Source organism: Pinus tabuliformis, chromosome 1_1, assembly GCF_031772625.1.
Source record: "Pinus tabuliformis cultivar Carrire ecotype Pingquan chromosome 1_1, CPIR1, whole genome shotgun sequence".
NCBI lineage: Eukaryota > Viridiplantae > Streptophyta > Pinopsida > Pinales > Pinaceae > Pinus > Pinus tabuliformis.
Window position 1 is genome coordinate 841,765,694 of NC_142297.1, and position 18,780 is coordinate 841,784,473.

General features: G+C 33.0%; 1 protein-coding gene across 1 annotated transcript; it reads left to right on the top strand.

Annotated features, from left to right (window-relative positions):
- The first annotated feature begins 1,813 nt into the window (after positions 1-1,813).
- Positions 1,814-4,796, top strand: LOC149216796 (protein LATERAL BRANCHING OXIDOREDUCTASE 1-like). Its single transcript, XM_089391279.1, has 4 exons — positions 1,814-2,203; positions 2,290-2,537; positions 3,950-4,274; positions 4,368-4,796. Exons 1-4 carry the CDS (start codon positions 1,928-1,930, stop codon positions 4,617-4,619), a joined length of 1,101 nt encoding a protein of 366 aa, XP_089247405.1. The 5' UTR covers positions 1,814-1,927; the 3' UTR covers positions 4,620-4,796.
- The last annotated feature ends 13,984 nt before the right edge of the window (positions 4,797-18,780 follow it).

Consider the following 18,780-nt stretch of genomic DNA (forward strand, 5'->3'; position numbering starts at 1 on the left):
TCTTAATAGGCTAGAAAGGGCTAATCAACAGATATAATGGAATTTCTTCAATGCCTAGACTATTATGTTCCTTTGACAACAATTTTGCAAAATTTATGAGCAGCACATGTATAATATCCTTGGACAATGATTTTGTGTTATGGCTCTTTCTCACAATCACACACAACAAAACTATAAAATTCAATACTCCAACAATCACTCATACGGAAACTAAACTCTCTTGCATGTTAACCTATGTACAAGGATTGAAACTTACAAAAATAGCATGATCACAACCCCTCTCTTGAGAGAGTCGGGGTTGAACCTAATCTAATACCAACTTTGAAAATGAGAGAGAAAATAGAGTTACACACCAAATATAAATCCCACTATATCTTTACTGATCAGACAATGCTTATATATATAAGAATAGATCATTGACTAGATTCGATAGAAATGGATATGATTAACTAAAAATAGCTAACTTAGAAACTCACAACAATTAACAACCTATAACATATTTGTAAGCATTAATTCTAAGTTGTTCTCCCACAGTCGATCTATCATACAGATTAAAGCTTTGACCTGACCAAAAAAACAGATAAAACCATGCACATTTGCAAAACCCCTAATTGATAAGGGCCTTTCAAATTTTACCATTTTTAGTGATTTGGTTGTAGTTTGTTTGATTAAAAAAAGTTAAATTGATTCATTACTGAGATTGGTAATCTTTTAAATTTTACCATTTTTGGTGATTTGGTTGTAGTTTGTTAGAATAATAAAAGTTAAATTGATTCATAGTTTAATATTAATGAGATTGGTAATTTTAATTTTCCTGATAAATTTATAGACTATAAAAATTATAATTTAAAATTAGTCTAATGGTAGATTTTATTGTTAGAATTGTAATTGCGAGAATTTAAAGTAAAATCTTATTTTAAAATATCTATAATTTGGGTGGTTTATCATTCCATCAGTATATTCACCATCTAGGCTTTTTATATATATTTTTAAGTTCAAATTCACAAATACATATATATATATTATATATACTTCAATAAACTTTCATGTTCTAACAATGAAATAATTGTTATTCATATAATAAACTTTAAGAATCTAACAATCAAATAAATAAATTATTGTTATTAAGAGTATGTATTTTCTCAGAAGATGTTAAAGGTTCAAAATCAGAGAGGTAGAATATGTATGCCTTCCAGACTTAACAATAGGTCCCTTGTCCCACAAACAAGGAAATCTCATACACCAATTTAGTATAAGCCATAACCTTAAAATTAGATAATAATAATAATAATAATATAAATATAATAAAGTTTAAAAATTTTAAAATTTTAAAATTAAATAATTATCATCGATCTCATATATCAATTATACCAATTTGATTTCTCATTTAATATTAAACTTGAAAATAAACCATTATTATAACTTGGCTGTGAATTTGATAAACATTTCACGTTGTAGGTGTTAGTGAGATTTATTATGAGGTTTAGACCGAGAGACGCTAGTGGACGGGAAAGCTGGTCACGTGCTTTCGCTGAGGGAAGCACGAGGTGTTTTTTTTAATATGTTCAAAGGGGTGACCTTGAAATATGATTCATGAAGACGCGCCCGACCAGTCTACATCAACGTGTTTCGCTCTCATAAGGTCTAATTACACGGATTAGGTTATGTCAAATGAAGATAGCACTTTCTTCAACGGTTTAAACTTTAATATTCGTATTCACTGCTGATGGTTCTGGACGGTCTGCGTTACAGAGTTGCATATAGTATTGACTTCCTTCTTGAGAACACTATAAATATGTCCACAAATCCCATAGTTTCATCATTCAATCAATATTTTCTGCTGCCCGAAGGCCCTGAGCTATAGTTTCTGAGCGATAGTTTCATTGAGTTCGCCTAAATTCATTGGTCTGGTGAGTGTTTGAAAAAAATGGATTCGGTTTATGAGAGTACTCGCAGGAGCCTTCCTAAATGGGGTAAGTCTTTTATTGCGGTCGAGAGCGTTCAAGAACTGGCGAAAAAGCAGAAGGAAACAATACCAGAAAGATATATGAGAAGAGACGATGAAATACCAGCACCAACTTCAATATTTGATCATCACCTCGACATCCCCATCATTGACATGGCCATGCTTTCAGAAGGATTGCACAGAGATCAAGAGATGAAGAAGATTGGCCAGGCTTGTGAAGAATGGGGATTCTTCCAGGTATCATTTTAGTGATTCATTATTTCTTGGTATCATCAAGTGTTTGGGAATAAATAGCTAAATATATTGTGGTGGGTGTTTTGTAGGTTGTGAATCATGGGATCCCAAAGTCCTTAATAGATGGTATTAAAAGAGTTGGAAAGGAGTTCTTTCAGCTTCCTTTTGAAGAGAAACAAAAGTATGCAGTGAAGCCAGGAGATGTTGAAGGCTATGGCCAGAGGTTCGTTGTGTCTGAAGAGCAAAAGCTGGATTGGGGTGACTTGCTGGGTCTGACAACGTATCCTTTGGATCGTAGAGATTTGAATGTGTGGCCATTTCACCCTACAGATTTCAGGTATACTTCAAACGTATAGGTTCATGGAGGGAAACAACTAATGTTATATAACACAAATGGTCACAGCATGTTTTTGAGTGTAATATCATCAAATATCGAGTGATCTTGATCTTACGAAATGTGTTAATATTTTGGTAATCGTTACATTATTATTTTTTACGGTAATATAGTTTATAGTCATCAATTTTGATACTAGTGAATGTCTAAATATTTATTAAAAAAATAGAATTTATTTTATAAAGAGTAGTGAGGTGTTCCTCAGTTTAGAGAAGAAGGTGATGTGGTTGTTATGAGTGTAATATTATATTATTTTAAATAAATTAGATTAAAAAAAAAAAACTATAGATAAGGTGAATATTATATTATTATTTTTAAATAAATTAGATTTAAAATAAATAAATAGTAAATTAAGTGAATATTTCTCATACTATTTAGAGGCACTATTTAGAGGCAGATGGTGATAGGGTTTTCTGTTAAGTCACTCTATGGTGTAAAAGTCATTTATTAGAAGTTCTATCTGCAAAAATCTAGTCATGTTAAAGGCTGATGTGACCCACGAAAGATGCAAATTACAGACCTAAATGCCCTTCCATCACCACTACTCAAACAAAAAATTTAGCATCCTAATCGTCTCAAAACTCACATAACCTAACAAATAAGAGATAATTAAATAATTATTATAATAATTTTTAAAAATAATGATATCAAATTTATTAATATATATATTTTTAAGCATTTATTATAAAAGAATTACGCATTAAGAAATATGATGCAATAAGCATCTGATAAATTAAGATTAATATATATATATATATATATATATATATATATATTGAAATAAAGATTAAAATAATAAATGAAGAAATTCAATTAGAAATAACTTATTGAAATTCAAATTATAAAGCTTTAATTAACTATAAATTCATTTTAATTAATAAAAGAATGAACTTAGGTTCTGCAGTGTAATATATATATATATATATATATATATATATATATATATAATCCTTTTTTCCCATCTGGTATCTCGGGTTCAAATATCTGTTTCTGGGTTACGAACATGTAGAAACTGTTCCCTTTTTTTCTTCCGCTTTGGTACAAATTTCACTGTTTCCTCACTGCATACTTGGGATGACAGATAGCTAATTACAATCACTGATAATGGACATTCACTTTCATATCCTTTAATTTATATTTGATAAGTGATTGTTATGTTGATTATAGATTCTTAGAAATTTTAAAGACATAAGTAAATTAATTATTTAATTTGACTCGTGTCTATATTTTCAAAATATTCTTAAATCTGTAATAATTAGGTTTTGGACCATTCCTTCGGGGAATTCATACGTAGTGAAGTGCAATTCGGGATTGCTGGTGTTTTACTGATGGTATTGTGGGCTGCTAATTGGCAGGCAAATTGCTGATTCATACAATACTGAAGTTAATAAACTTGCTGGGAAGCTGTTGAGCTTAATAGCGGAGACACTACAGTTGAAGCTTGATTTCTTTGAGAAGAAGTTCGGAGAGCCATGCCAAAGAATGAGAATGAATTACTATCCTCAGTGCCCCACTCCAGAACATGTTTTTGGGCTGAGCCCACATGCAGACATGACTGGCATTACACTCTTGTTGCAGGATGATGAAGTAGTAGGATTGAATGTCCGCAAGGATGATCAATGGATACCTGTGCAACCAACTCCATATGCTCTGGTCATCAACGTTGGAAACTTGATAGAGGTAAACTTGTAATCCTTACAGATTGATTTGCCTCTTATCCTGATTTTGTTTCACGAAAGTTTGAATCAAAATAATATGTGGGTGGTTTTGCAGGTAATGAGTAACGGAAGATACAAGAGCGTAGAGCATCGAGCAATGACAGACCGTTGCAGGGATAGGCTATCGATTGCGGTGTTTTATGCTCCTGAATTCGATGCGGAGATTGGTCCAGCTCCGGAACTTATTGACGAAACTCATCCATGCTTGTTCAGGAATTTCATTCATGCAGATTACATGAAACATTATTTCTCTCGTGGGGTGGAGGGGAAACACGCATTCTATGACTATTGTGGTACCATGGAATAGTCGGAATATAATGGATTAGTTTGAATGTTTAGGTGTGCTTAATTATAAGCAGAAAGTTGTGTGTGAAATCAAAAGGCTAATTCCTTTTATGATTATGGGATGCATCTTCACAAAACAATTAAACATTTAAATTTATTTTTTAATTAATTTATATTCATAAATATAATTATATCAAAATATTATCCATGTATTAATGATATTGTTTTTTGAAATTTTGATAATTTCTGAAAAGTAAAGATAATTTAATTGGAAGAAATATATAAAACAAACAAATATTAATTAATAATCATTAAACCTAAATCTAAATTAGATACATCATAATCTTAGGTGAATTTATATCTAAAAATAAATTATATATTTAATAATCATTAAACTTAAATCTAAATCAGATACCCCATAATACATCTTATGCAAATTTATATCTAAAAACAAATTATATATTTAGTAATCATTAAACCTAAACCTAAATCAGATATGCCATAATACATTTTATGTGAATCTATATCTAAAAACCAAGGTGATTCATGGGTTTTTATTTTTTTATCTTTTTTCTTATGAACATTAATCCACCTAAATAAGTCATCCACCACAAAGGAGGATGATATTGCTTCTTCAATTGTTTGAGAAAGAACCATTGTAGTCGTTCAGAAGGTCTTTCTCACTATCAAAATGATCCAACTCATGGTTGCACTTCTGCCCACAAATTGCAGGCATAGTTACGGTTGAAGTTCTCTCATTGACCTTTGCCGAAATATTTTTGTCAAGCCAGGAGGTAACTCCTCAATACAAATTGTATTTATTCATTAAGATTGCTCATGGTTATATACAAGGAGGGAGATACCTCTTGGGCTTCACCTCCCAGTGTTTCTTCATTTTCATATTCTCGATTATTTACAAATGTTCACAAAATCCCAATGATTAGGTGTCAACATTCCCCCCCTTAATCAGGAGGGGTGTTGGTGAGTCCAAACACCATTCTAAATTTTTCGAACTTTTCTCTTCCAAGTGCTTTGGTGAAGATGTATGCAATCTTCTCATTAGTGGAAAGATGGCGTAGATGGATTGTCTTGGCCTCAACATGATGTCGAATCAGATGATATTTTGTATTGACGTGCTTCATTTGATCATGGAACTTTGGGTTCTTGGGAAACTTTATTGCAGAGGTGTTGTCAATCATGAATGGAGTTGAAAGTACTTGTTTTACCTACAAATCTTCCATAATTTTCGTGAGCCACACAAACTTTTTTGTTGCCTTAGCTGTTGCCACATATTCTACCTCTGTTGTGGAATCTGTCGGAATTGATTATTTGCATGATCTCTAGGATATAACCCCCGATCCAAGACTCATAGAATAACTTAAAGTAGATACCCTAGTTTCTTTGTCTCCATCAAAGTCTGAATCAGAGTATCCAATCAAGTTGAAGTCACCCACCTATGTATACTTGAGTCCAAAGTCTTGGGTTCCCTTCAAGTACTGTAGAACTCTTTTTGCAATGGACCAATGTCCCTCACAATGCTTTTGCATAACCCTGGAGAGGATTCCAACAGCAAATGAAATATTTGGTTTGGTAGTAGTCACGCAGTTGAGACTTCCTACAAGTTGTTTATACCTTGTTGCAGCCTCAAATTCTTTTCCTTCAATGGATGTGAGCTTTAAGTTTTGTTCCATTGGAGTTGTCAAAAGATTGCACTCATCCATGCCAAACATATTTAACATATCTCCAATGTACTTATTTTGAGAGAGGAATATATACTTCAGATGGTGAGCTACTTCAATACCAAGATAGTAGTGAACATAGCCCAGGTCAGTCATTTCAAAACCTTTCCTCAATTCCTTCATTATGGATGCAATGTAGCTGTTATTGTTCCCTGTCATCAAAAGATCATGTACATATACCACAAGATATACATATTTTTTGCCAACTTTCTTGACAAACAAAGTTGCATCATCAAGATCATAATGTTTGAAGTAGAGTTTCAGAAGATGCTCAGTTAACTTTTCATACCAAGCTCACAGTGCTTGCTTGAGGCCATACAAGGATTTCACAATTTTTCATACTTTATGTTCATGTCCCTTTATAACAAATCCTTTTGGCTAGGACATAAAAACATTTTCTTTCAGATCTCCATTCAAGAAAGCAATTTTTACATCAATTTGACGAACTTTCCAATTGTTTTGAGCTACCAAGGAAAAGAGTGTTCAGATGGTAGCCCATTTTTCTGTGGGGGAAAAGGTCTCCTCGTAATCGACCCCTTCCTTCTGTGCAAAACCTTTTGCCACAAACCTGGCTTTGTGCTTGTCAAGTGAGCCATAAGATTTATACTTGTTCTTGTAGACCCACTTGCAGCCAATTGGTTTGGTTCCCAATGGAGGTTCAACTAGCTTCCAAGTGCCATTCTTTATCAAGGCATCATACTCATTTTTCATTGCTTCTTTCCATTCATCACGAGAAGCAGCTTCTTTGAAGGAATTTGGTTCAAAATATGTAGAAAAATTCAGTTAACAATCATAAGAAACATCCATATCAACAGGTGAATCAGAATCATCTACATCACCTCCATTTTGTCTGGTTGAATTTCTTGTTCACATCTTTCTAACCTCATCAGGATGAACACTTTCAAGTGTCTTTGTCAGCTATTTTGGAGGACCTTTCTAAGATGGCCCAGGTTGCTCAGTTGACTGAGTTGGGACTGAATCAAGATTGAGTGTCTCAATTCTTTCAATCACATCACTCAAAGTATCATCAGTGCATGGAACTTCATGTGGGGGAGAGAGTGCTTTAGAAGAAGATTCCATAGATTGATCCAGTACAAGAATCCCCCCTTCAAGATGTGGAATATGATTATCAAATTCTTGGAATGATTTTTCATGTCTGAATCTATCCAAGCAATCAAGTTGCCACTGAACAACACTATTATCTTTGGAAGATTCAAGGAAGATTACATCTCTAGATACAACAAATGTCTTATTAAATTCATCATAGAGATGGTATGCTTTGGAGGTATTTGAATACCCCAAGAAGATACACTTACGAATCCTTGCACCAAGTTTGTTTCTTTGTACCTTTGGTATCAAGGCATAACAGGTGGAACCAAAGACCTTGAGATGCTTTACAGAAGGAATGTGACCATACCACATTTCATAAAGAGTCTTGTTTCTAATAGCATTAGAAGGACATCTATTCTTTACATACACAACACATATAACTGTATCAACACAAAACATCAATTTTACGCTCTTGAAAAACATCATAGAATGTACCATATTTAAGATTGTCCTATTCATTCTTTCAACTACTCCATTTTGTTGGGGATTATAAGGCACAGTTGTTTGATGTTTGATCCCATGTTGGAGAAGATAGTTTTCAAATTCATTTGAATTGTATTATTTTCCATTATTAGTGCGAATATAGCCAATATGAGATTGTGCATCATTTTCAATCCATGTATCAAAGTTCTTGAATGTTTGAAAAGCATCAAATATGTTCTTCTATAAATAAACCCAACACATTCTAGTGTAGTCATCAATAAATGTCATCATATGTTTATTTCCATTTTCATAAGGAACAAGCATTGGACCACATAAATCTGAATGAATGAGTTCAAGTTTTCTACGTGCTCTAGAATGGGAATCATGAAAAGACTGTTTGCTATGCTTTCCTAGAATACAATCATCACATTGCTTAAGCTTCCTAGGAATTGTAGGCAAACCAGTAACACCATTTTTCTTCAACAAGTGAAGTTTGTCATAGTTCAAGTGTCCAAATCTAGCATTCCATAAAATACTTGATGGAAATGTACCTTCATCATAATGAAAATTGTATGAGAAATTTTGTCCACGAGCAGAAGTACCTTGCAGCTTCAGAAGTCTTTCTTTTTCTATCCCTGCCATGGCAAGTGAATCATCTAATGCTTTTTTGACCTCAACCTTGCCATCAAACATATTAATGGACTTTCCTTACTGGTAGATGTGGAACAAGGAAAACAAGTATCTCCTCAGTTGTGGGAGATAAAAAACATCATGCAGAAGAAAGTCTAGAAGACCGAGCAATTTGAGTCTAATTGCGCCAAGCCTTTATGGATTGAATTTTGATTTGTCTACAAAGTATACTGCTCCATCAACATTATCAATAAATTCTTCAAAAAAATCTCTTCTAAAAGTCATGTGGCAAGTTGCTCCTGAATCAAGCAACCAATCATTTTTCCAAGAAGCAAGTGAAGCGTCAAACAAGTCTTCATTCCAATATTACAATGTGTCACAACGTAGTGAGCGATTTCAGGTGCTTTGCCTTTCTCACTTGATTTCTTTCCTACTCAATTTTGTCCCAAGGAAACTTGCATGTGGATGCATCATGTGATCCATCTCTATTGCAACGTATGCAATGAAGATCATAATTTTTTCCTTGAGAGTGTCTTCCCCCTACCTCTGAAATTTCTTCTTCCTCTTTCTCTTCGACCACCTCTTCCTCTAGAAGAATCTTGAGCATGATCCTTCTCTCTATGTGCAAGACACGAAACTTCTTAAGAAGGCTTAGGAGCTATCGTTTTCCCAAAAGCCTTATCTCTCTCAACATATTTTTTCACAAGGCAGTCAAAGGTAATCTCTTTGAGGTTTCCATTTGCTTGCAATGACTCAAGGTAATTATAATAAGTGGGATAAAGTGCCTTGACAAAAGCTATAAGAGGAATGTCTAGTTGAACATTGGTGAATTCGATATCATGCATAGTAGATCTTACTTCTGATGCTAAAGCAAGAGGATCATTATTTTTGAATTCAAGAATGAATAATTTAATCATCAATTGGACAACTTCAAGTTCAGAGTGTGAGTCATAGAGTTCCTTCAACTTCTGTAAGGCTTCAAAAGCATTTGAAAATGGTGAGATATGGTAACTCACCTCTTCATTTATAGATGCTACAATCAAGGCATAGGCCTTGTTGTTTTTGTTTTCTCAAATGGTGAACTCCTTATCTGAGGTGGTCTTTGCAGGTTCATTATCTCCTTCTCCTACACAAACTCCTTTCCATAACTCATCGAAAATGAGAGTGTGTTTATCTGCTGTGACCATTCTGGATAGTTCTCATTCCCAGATAGAACTAATCCAATGATAGAGATCAATGAATGCATTTAAAAATGTGTACTGTGTAAAAAATGTACTTATGCTGGCAAAAAAAATGCACTTTTGATGTAAAAAAAATTGCACTATAGTAGCAATATTCTAAAAAATGCAATTTTGGTAGCCATAGGATGGAGTTATTATATGGGGGAGGAGTGGTATAGAGGAGGGGATATATGGGGGAGGAAGCTTATTATTTCCACGTAACCGGTGTTATAATACAACAATGTATTATGGAGCAGCGTTACATTTTAAAAAAACTCATGAGACAACGTATTATACTGTGGATGGAGAGAAGTGCTCAAGCCTATGTTGTATCACAGTCACCAAAGCGACAACATAAGAGGATGTGAATTTTGTGTTATATCACACAGTTCGTGGAGTATGGAGGAGGAGTTGTATTACATAGAGATACCAACAATTTCTTCAAATAGAGTATCGATCATAGAGTCACACCAACGCATAGTCTAAAAAAAGTTGACATACCATTCACCACACCTATGTTTAACATCGTGAAACCAAGAGAGCAGTGAAACCATGGGAGGTATATCGGTAGGCAACGTGTATGGAGTATGCGAGAGAGCATTCAAATAATGGTGAGTGGTGGTATGGTGCATTGATTTGAACAACGAAGATATCAATACCACAACGCTCATTAATATGACAGAGGTATATGAAACCGATAGTTCAATGCAGTGGGCACAACAAGACAATTATGCAATAGTGATTAAAAAAATACCATAGGGACAATATAATAGAGATCAATAGATAATAGAGGGACATAATATGGCAGAAAACTGACAGGAGTTACAACACAAACGCTAATTTTGGGAGCTGACTCTGATACCATGTCAGGCCAGGAGGTAAATGAATGCAAATTGTGTTTATTCATTAAGATTTCTCATGGTTATATACAAGGAGGGAGAGACTCTTGGGCTTCACCTCCCAGTGTCTCTTCATTTTCCTACTCTCCATTATTTACTATTTACATTATTTAATATTGTTCGCCCAATTAGGTGTCAAAAATTTTCCTATGTTGGAGGTTGTGTAGATGCATCTGGGGGTTGCCTAATATATTGAGAGGCTAAGGTGTTGGGAGATGACTTCTGATTCTGAGAGGTCTTCTTCTTTTTACCTACAAGGATCTTGGACTCTACCGCTACCTTCAAATCAATCCAACTACAATAGCTTCTCTTTAATTCCTGGTTGCCGAAAATCCCTTTTAAGAAGGGACACATATTGTGTAGATGTATAGGCTATTGGCAGTTTCTACAGTTGAAGGTAGTATTTTCGTAGTCCAATGCTTGGATATATTATTTTTCCTAACACTTTAGAAATATTTTATCTGGTAAACCTTCATTGAGTTCCACTTCCACATATATGAAAACATATCTTACAAAATCTTTTGACAATTTATCACTATCTACTTTGATAAAGTTGCCTATAAAGTCGCCAATATCCTCTAATGTCCTTGGAAAGATCCATTGGAGGGGCAAGTTTGGGAGCCTAACCTAAACATGAACAAGCAAGGTCTTCATGCTGAGAGGATTAAACTCTAGGAACCATGGTTGAATCGAGAGAGCATCCTAGCCCCAAAACTAGGGCCCTTGATCAAAAACCTTCTTCTTCCAAATCTTTTAAGAAAAATACTAAGAATCCCTTCGAGCAAAAAAGCGGATCTAGCTTCTAAGACTAATTCAAGTGAACCCATTCCTGAAGGGTAGATGTTGAAGGCCAAACGCGATTACAATGGCATATAATCACTAGGCTATCAAAATCTGTTATTTTTCTCTTATCAATGTTCTCATTCACCTCTAACATGGGGAAATTTGAGAAATGCTCCACCACAAAAGCTTGACATGAGAGTTCCTTGGGAATATGAGGACTAGGGATCGGCCTCTAGTCATGTCTAGGAGAGCTCCTCTGCCTAGACCATTAAACCCTTTGCAATCCACCATTTCCACTTCATATGCAATAGACAAAGGATGAGAAACAGCCACCCCTCACTGGTAGCCATTTCTCCAAGCTTAAAGCTATGGATTTGAAAATTTCTACAACAAAAACCTTTCTCTTAAATTTTTTATAACAAAAGCCCTTTTATTACATGTAAACTTTGCGATCATTCCAAAATAATAATAATTTGAAAAAACAAATTTTATATTTTAATTATAAATTAAATTAATTTTTAACATTAAAAAAATATTAGAAATTTCCAAATATGCAATTATAAAGCTATAGAATTTTAATTGACATCAATTATAAAGATTTATAATTTTAATTTTAGAGAAATGGAAAAAAAAATCATCATTGACATTGTTCCTATAATTGCAAGGTTGATAAATATGATATTTTCATGGAGATTTGGAGTAAAAAGTAATAAATTTAATTAAAAAACTTTAAAATTAAGTGTAATATCTCTCAACATATGTTTCTTTTAAAAGTTGGGTTTACTTGCATTGAAAATGAGGTTACAAGTTTAAAATTAAGTGTCATATCTCTCAACATACGTTTGTTATAAAAGTTGGGTTTACTTGCATTGAAAATGAGGTTATATGATAAGTAAGTCATGTACAAGCACAATCTAATTATCATGAAGAATGAGAGACTTCCTATGAGTGCTTCAAACATTATAAAAGCGCTTAAAGTTCAAAAGTGATAATTTTAAAATGCATTTTCTTAATTTATGAGAGACTTTCTATGAGTGCTTCAAACATTATGAAAGCCCTCAAAGTTCAAAAGTGATTATTTCAAAATGGATTTTCTTAATTTATTATTTGGAAATAATAATGAAGATGGTTATTTTCTACATCTAAATATTGTTTAAAAAACTATTATAATTAAATGTTAAACATCATCATAGATTGAGGATTATATATGGTTAATTACAAATTAAAATATCAAAATTAATTTTCCATTATTGTTGACTAAAGAATGCAAATATATGAAAAAAAAATTATAAACTTTATAATAAGAGATAACATTGTACTTTATATAAAAAACTATTATAATTAAATGTTAAACATCATCATAGATTGAGGGTTATATATGATTAATTACAAATTAAAATATCAAAATTAATTTGCCATCATTGCTGACTAAAGAATGCAAATATCTGAAAAAAAAAATAAAAAAATTATAAACTTTATAATAAGAGATAACATTGTACCTGATATAAAAAGCCTGGCACAAAATCCAATGGCAATATAAAAGATGAAAATCATTTTCGCTTCCATTAAAATTATATAAGTGTGACATCTATTTTGGAAATATTTATAATAAAATTGAATTTTTTTCACGGGTAACTCATTAAAAACAAAAAAAAATCTTTATATTTCATTTCTAACTTATTCTATTATCGAAACACTTAAAAATATATAATTAATTAATTTAAGTTTACACATCTAACACCTAGAGTTGATTGGATGATTATCATTATCGTTAATATCATAAATGGTAAATTTCTATTAAAATCAAAATGTTAAATGTGTTTTAAATATATTTTTTAAGTTAATATAGAAAGATTTATATTAATATAAAAATAAAATTATATTGATTGCATATAATTGTTCAAAAAGTTAATTTGCGATCTGAAATGTGATAATAGTTGTTCACTTAAGGATTTTGACACAGGTTTAAAGAAGAAACTAACATGGAAATGACATATTATACAATATCAGTTGACACAGGAATTGACATCAAAGCGAATTTTCTTGCCTTTATTTCTCACAACCTTAGTCCAACCTATATCAAGTGGATCAACCAAGGTAATATGCAAATTATTGTTGAGAGTTGAAGGTGCTTTCTTGTCGGATTTAGAAGAATTTGATTCATGAACATGCTTCAACATACCCAAAGAAGCATCTTTAACAACCAATTCCTTGTTTCTAGGGTGGCCTAGGATCCTAGATGAGTCCTCATAAGCCTTATGTGTATCAACAGTTTGGTCCTGATCTCGTTGAAGCATATCATCATCAACGCCCTCATCCCCTTGATCAGAAGGAGAAGAAGGCTTTCCCTCTATAAGAGGTCGTTCACAAGGTTTCCAACTTTTCTATTTAGATATTATGTTATGTCGCTTCTTGGTGGAGATTGACCTAGGGAAGGAATTTTGTAGATGCCCAATTTGAAGACAAACACGACACCGAAACAGTGTATTCTCATAATCAAGGGATTAGGTCCAATGGTAATCACCAATTTTTAAATTGATTTTTTCCAATAACCCTTTGCTAATGTCAATTTCCACACATATTCTTCTGTAATTGTATAAAACATACTACCCTCAGGAGGTATCTATAATAATATAATGACCCAAGGTATTCTTGATACCCTCAAAAACTAAAAAATGCCATTTGTCGACCTTAGAAGTAATTGTCGATCGTTAATAGAATAATCACTATAAATGCAAGAGAATTCATGCCAGATAGTGAGGGTATTGGACCCACCTCATTGTGTGTAAAATGGAAGTTTAAAGCTCAAACATAGCATTTGAATTTTGTTGAACAACGAGGGTTCAAATCCTATGTGTGCCATTCTCTCAGAGCTCAATTCACACTTAAAAGAAAAAAATATTTTTTGGTTACATACATATTATTTTTATTACCAAATGTTACATCTTGTATTTTTTAAATAAAATTACCAAATGTTACATCTTGTACTTTTACACGGGGAGAGGTTATTCTAACAAGTAAATCACTAGCCAATAGATGTAGTAACGATTAATATACAATAGCCCATAGATTAATATACAATAGCCCATAGATGTAGTAACAATTAATATACAATAGAATTGATGCAAGTTGATTCTTCCCTACTATAATAGGTTCATAGGTTCATTGCAATGGAAATCTAGAAAAATAACAATATTTTAATTAAGAATAATTACGTGCTCAATTTACTTGAATATAATGTAAAGATGAAAAGTTGGAAAGAAACTATCAAAATTGGAAATATCACAATTTTATAATTTATTTATGAAAAAATTTGTATGAATTAAAATAAATTATATTCTTTTAGAAGTAAAATTTTATTTTTCTTTTAAAATATAATGCATATGTTCTTGATAAGATGTTAGTTTAGTATTTAAATGATAGATTTTCTTAGAAAAAATTGTGTAGTTGTAGATAATAATCCATTATGTCTTCAATTTTTGATATGTTTTTAAAATTAATATTAAAATTTTAAAATTAGAAGGTCAAGTATTTAAGAGTTTAGCCATAATCAATCTCATTCATATATATATATATATATATATATATATATATATATAGATAAATTGAAAAAATTCTATATGTCTGTGTAGTTTCATTGGTGATGAATATGTAGACCATATTTTAAAATCTCATCAAAACTTAAGATAAGTTTAAGGAACTACAAAAGTGAGTGCTTTTGTTTATGCACTATGAACCACACTATTCATTAATCTATAGCTAAAAACAAAGTAGTGAACTCATCCAACACAAAGAATAAAAAGACAATCCAAGCTTATTTTTTCCTTGAATCATAATGATGTTCATGGGTTATTATTATTACATTAAAAAAATCATTGAAAACTCCCTCATATTATTATGTTTGAAAATTAAATCTTTAGCACTAAAACCTTCTTTTAGGGACATATGAGTTGCACTCCTCTCTTGAGCATAGTCAAGGCCCTAAAGTCATCCCCTTTAAGTAAAAATGCCTATCGATATCTAGAATACCATGCAAAGGTAAACAACCCCATACATGAGGAATGTGTCATAGTTACAACCTTGTTCATGATAGTGGTTCAAGCCTAGAAGGTTCATTTTCCTCTATAAGGCCCTTGTTTTTCTCTTTTACCATGTTTGAGGCCCTTGGACTCAACAGTGTTTCCTAAAACCAACTAATGGTAGTCATATCCCACGTACATACTAAACATCCCATAGAAAGGTCCTATGTATTTAATGCATATTTCATTATGCTTAAGCTTTAGGAGATTTTTAAATGTATATGGCTCTTCCTCCTTACCTAACCATTGTTAAGACCCATTTCTTATGTTGCACAAAACCTACACATTATCACCTATATCACACTTTTAAGATTACAAAGAATCCATAGAAAGGATACATGTGTTGTTTCATAAACTCATTCAAGGATCTTGTTCCTAATAATATTCAACAATATGTCAAGGCACCTACTTTCTATAATTAACTATTCGCAAGGCTTTGCAACTCGTCCTAAGTGCACAAAACCTCATCATGATGTCCATATCCAATTTTGAAGGAAAATATTGATAGGAATATCTTTAGTCAGATAGATATACCCTACAGGGATCCCATGTGGTGGTTTAACGACATTATTGGCATTATACTAAGAAGCTTTTTTGGTTGTAGTTCATGCGCTTGATCCTAAGAAGCTTCATTTATGGCACTAGACATTTTTTTTTCCTCCCCTAACCTTTGTTAGACATCAAGATCAATTCTTACTCCATAAATAACCTAGTCATGGAACTCATATCACCCGTAGAGGTGAATAATAACCATTAAAGGTCATAGGTTATGCTTTCAAGACTTATCCATGGTGATTAACCTAGAGAAGCAAATTTTAAGGTTATATTTTCTTGTTTCCCTTCCTTGATCATGGTCAGGGACCCAAAACCCATCTATGATATCCAAGACCTTATAATGGCACCCATATTCAACTTGAATGTTAAATACTAACCATGTGACCAAGATTGTGACAAGTGTAATACCTCACATGACCAAGATATGATGCAAGAGGGTCATGTCTTCTGCTATTGATGTCAGATATCTTCTTTACATTGGTCATACCTCCACTCCACGCATGAGATTTGCAATCAACTTCCTTGTGGCCAAAAAAGTTACAAGAAAAGTAATAACCATAAATTGCATTAGTATACTTGAACATTGTTGCTCTTCCTGGCTGCCCAAACTGCCCGTACTATTTCATACTATGTTGGTTATATCTAAATATTCTAGTTCTACGGCTGGCTACAATGTGTTCCAAGTTATGACAAATGTGGCATTAGACCTCATCCATCAAGGGAGAAAAATGGTTTTGACCCCTTCTTTGAAATATGCCAAACTCATCTCTTAAAGCGAACGATATTCTAATAATAGGTTCTCCTCTTGCTCCCTTCCTCTGTTGCTTCCTTTCTCTTTTATTTCTCATCTTGGTGCCTTTTTCTGCTGCAGGATGCTTAGGATTTACATTATTATTTAAATGTGCATATGAGCTAGACTCTCCCTTCTGAAAGCCAAGACCAGATCTCATCAAAGGGAGATCTTTGGCTATTGAGGATGTTATCCAAAACCTTGGTTCTCTTTTTCAACTTCGACCGACTCTCTTTATGTTCTAGCTACTTCCTTATTAAGACCACTTCAGCTTCTAGTTTTTCAACTCGACGATCTCTTTCTTTTAGTTGATTGTCCATCACATCTTCAACTCTTTTAGCCTCTTCTAACTTGATCTTCAAGTTGATGACTTCCTCTTTTATCTCATTCTCCTTCTCATCAAATATTTGCATCAATCTTTTCTAATCTTGGTTTTTATATGTTAGTTTTTCTATTTCAATAGTAAACTTCTCTATTACAACCATGGTTGAATCAAGTTTAGCTTCAAGGAACATCATTTTATCACATTCATTATCAACTTGACTATTCAATATGCATGGATAACATCAAATCCTTCTAGAACACAACTAAGAAATAACTCACAGTCATCTTTACCTTTATATCTACCTTGCTACAACACATATAGTTCTCTTGTGCCTTCATGTTCTGATTTCTCCTCTTGATCATCATCTAAACTCACAATAGGGGGATGGATATCATTAGGCTGAGACTCTTTCTTCTTATAGGCCTTCTTATTTTTCTTCTTTTTACTCTTCTTCTCAATTTCTCCAATGTTGCTAGTGTCGTCTCCTCCATGCAAGATCTACAATCTCTCTCTTATGTCCTTTGCATATGTCAAATCCACTATCTTCTCTAGATCTTCATTATGAAGATTATCACTTTGCTTGCACATTTTGTTGTTGCACTTTTTCTGATAGGGGATCTTTTCCACATCCTTCACAGACTAACTTCTAAACATTAGATCCATAAGCCAATAATGCAAATTTTACCTTTTCAATCCATTCCTAATAGTTTGTAGCATTGAGCATAAACACTCCTTGATTATCCATCAGGAAAAGCGTTTTACCCAGATCTGTCGTTTAATGGTCAAGTTGCACCTAAGCACACCCACTCTAATAACAATTGTTGGGAGCTTGGCAATACTAAGAGGGGGGGCAGGAATCAATATTGTGTCACATGCATCATCCTAAACAGTTTTTACCTTTTTTTGAAAATCATTAACTAAATCAACATTAAATCAGCATCATGTATATGAACAATATATAACATATGCAACATAGGCATAAGTAAATTATGAGATTAGAAATGCACAACACATAAATCATCAAGACACATAGGGACACTGGATATTAGGTGGAAACCCTTATAGGAGAAAAAACAATGTACATTTGGTCTTTGTCTTCTTCTTATTAAAAATATTATTTACATTAATCAATGACTACCTTTGTTGTGCAAGCCCCAACTTGTGGCGCACACAAGAAACCACTCACTCCATGCCCCTACCTGTTGGAAGGCACCACTTCCACAACTATGTATGCGCCAACCTGTTGCAAGCCCCTACCTCCAATAGTTTCTCAGGATACTACCTAAAAGAATCTACCACTCCCTAAGCAAGCCACCACTTTCCACTTAAGGCCCCTACCCTCAAATTCTTGCAGACAAAATTTCATTTATTTTCATATTGGGCCCACCAATCTCTTGTCAATAAATTGTAGGACATGTTTCATCTATTTTCACACTAGACCCATGTAATCTTCCTCTATTTAAACTAAATATAAACCCTCTATTGACTCAAGCCATAACTCAACAACGCTCACCTCAATGCACTAAACAATACTCAGTAGTAACATATGAATTTCTATCAACCTCAATCAATAAATCATATTGCATCATCTACACCAATACATTAAGCCATAAACTTCTAGCAACAATAA

Coding starts and splice junctions, on each gene's coding strand:
- LOC149216796 (XM_089391279.1), top strand. CDS start 1,928: ATGGATTCGGTTTATGAGAGTACTCGCAGGAGCCTTCCTAAATGGGGT. Junction 2,204..2,289: donor AAGAATGGGGATTCTTCCAG/GTATCATTTTAG, acceptor GGTGTTTTGTAG/GTTGTGAATCATGGGATCCC. Junction 2,538..3,949: donor TTTCACCCTACAGATTTCAG/GTATACTTCAAA, acceptor GCTAATTGGCAG/GCAAATTGCTGATTCATACA.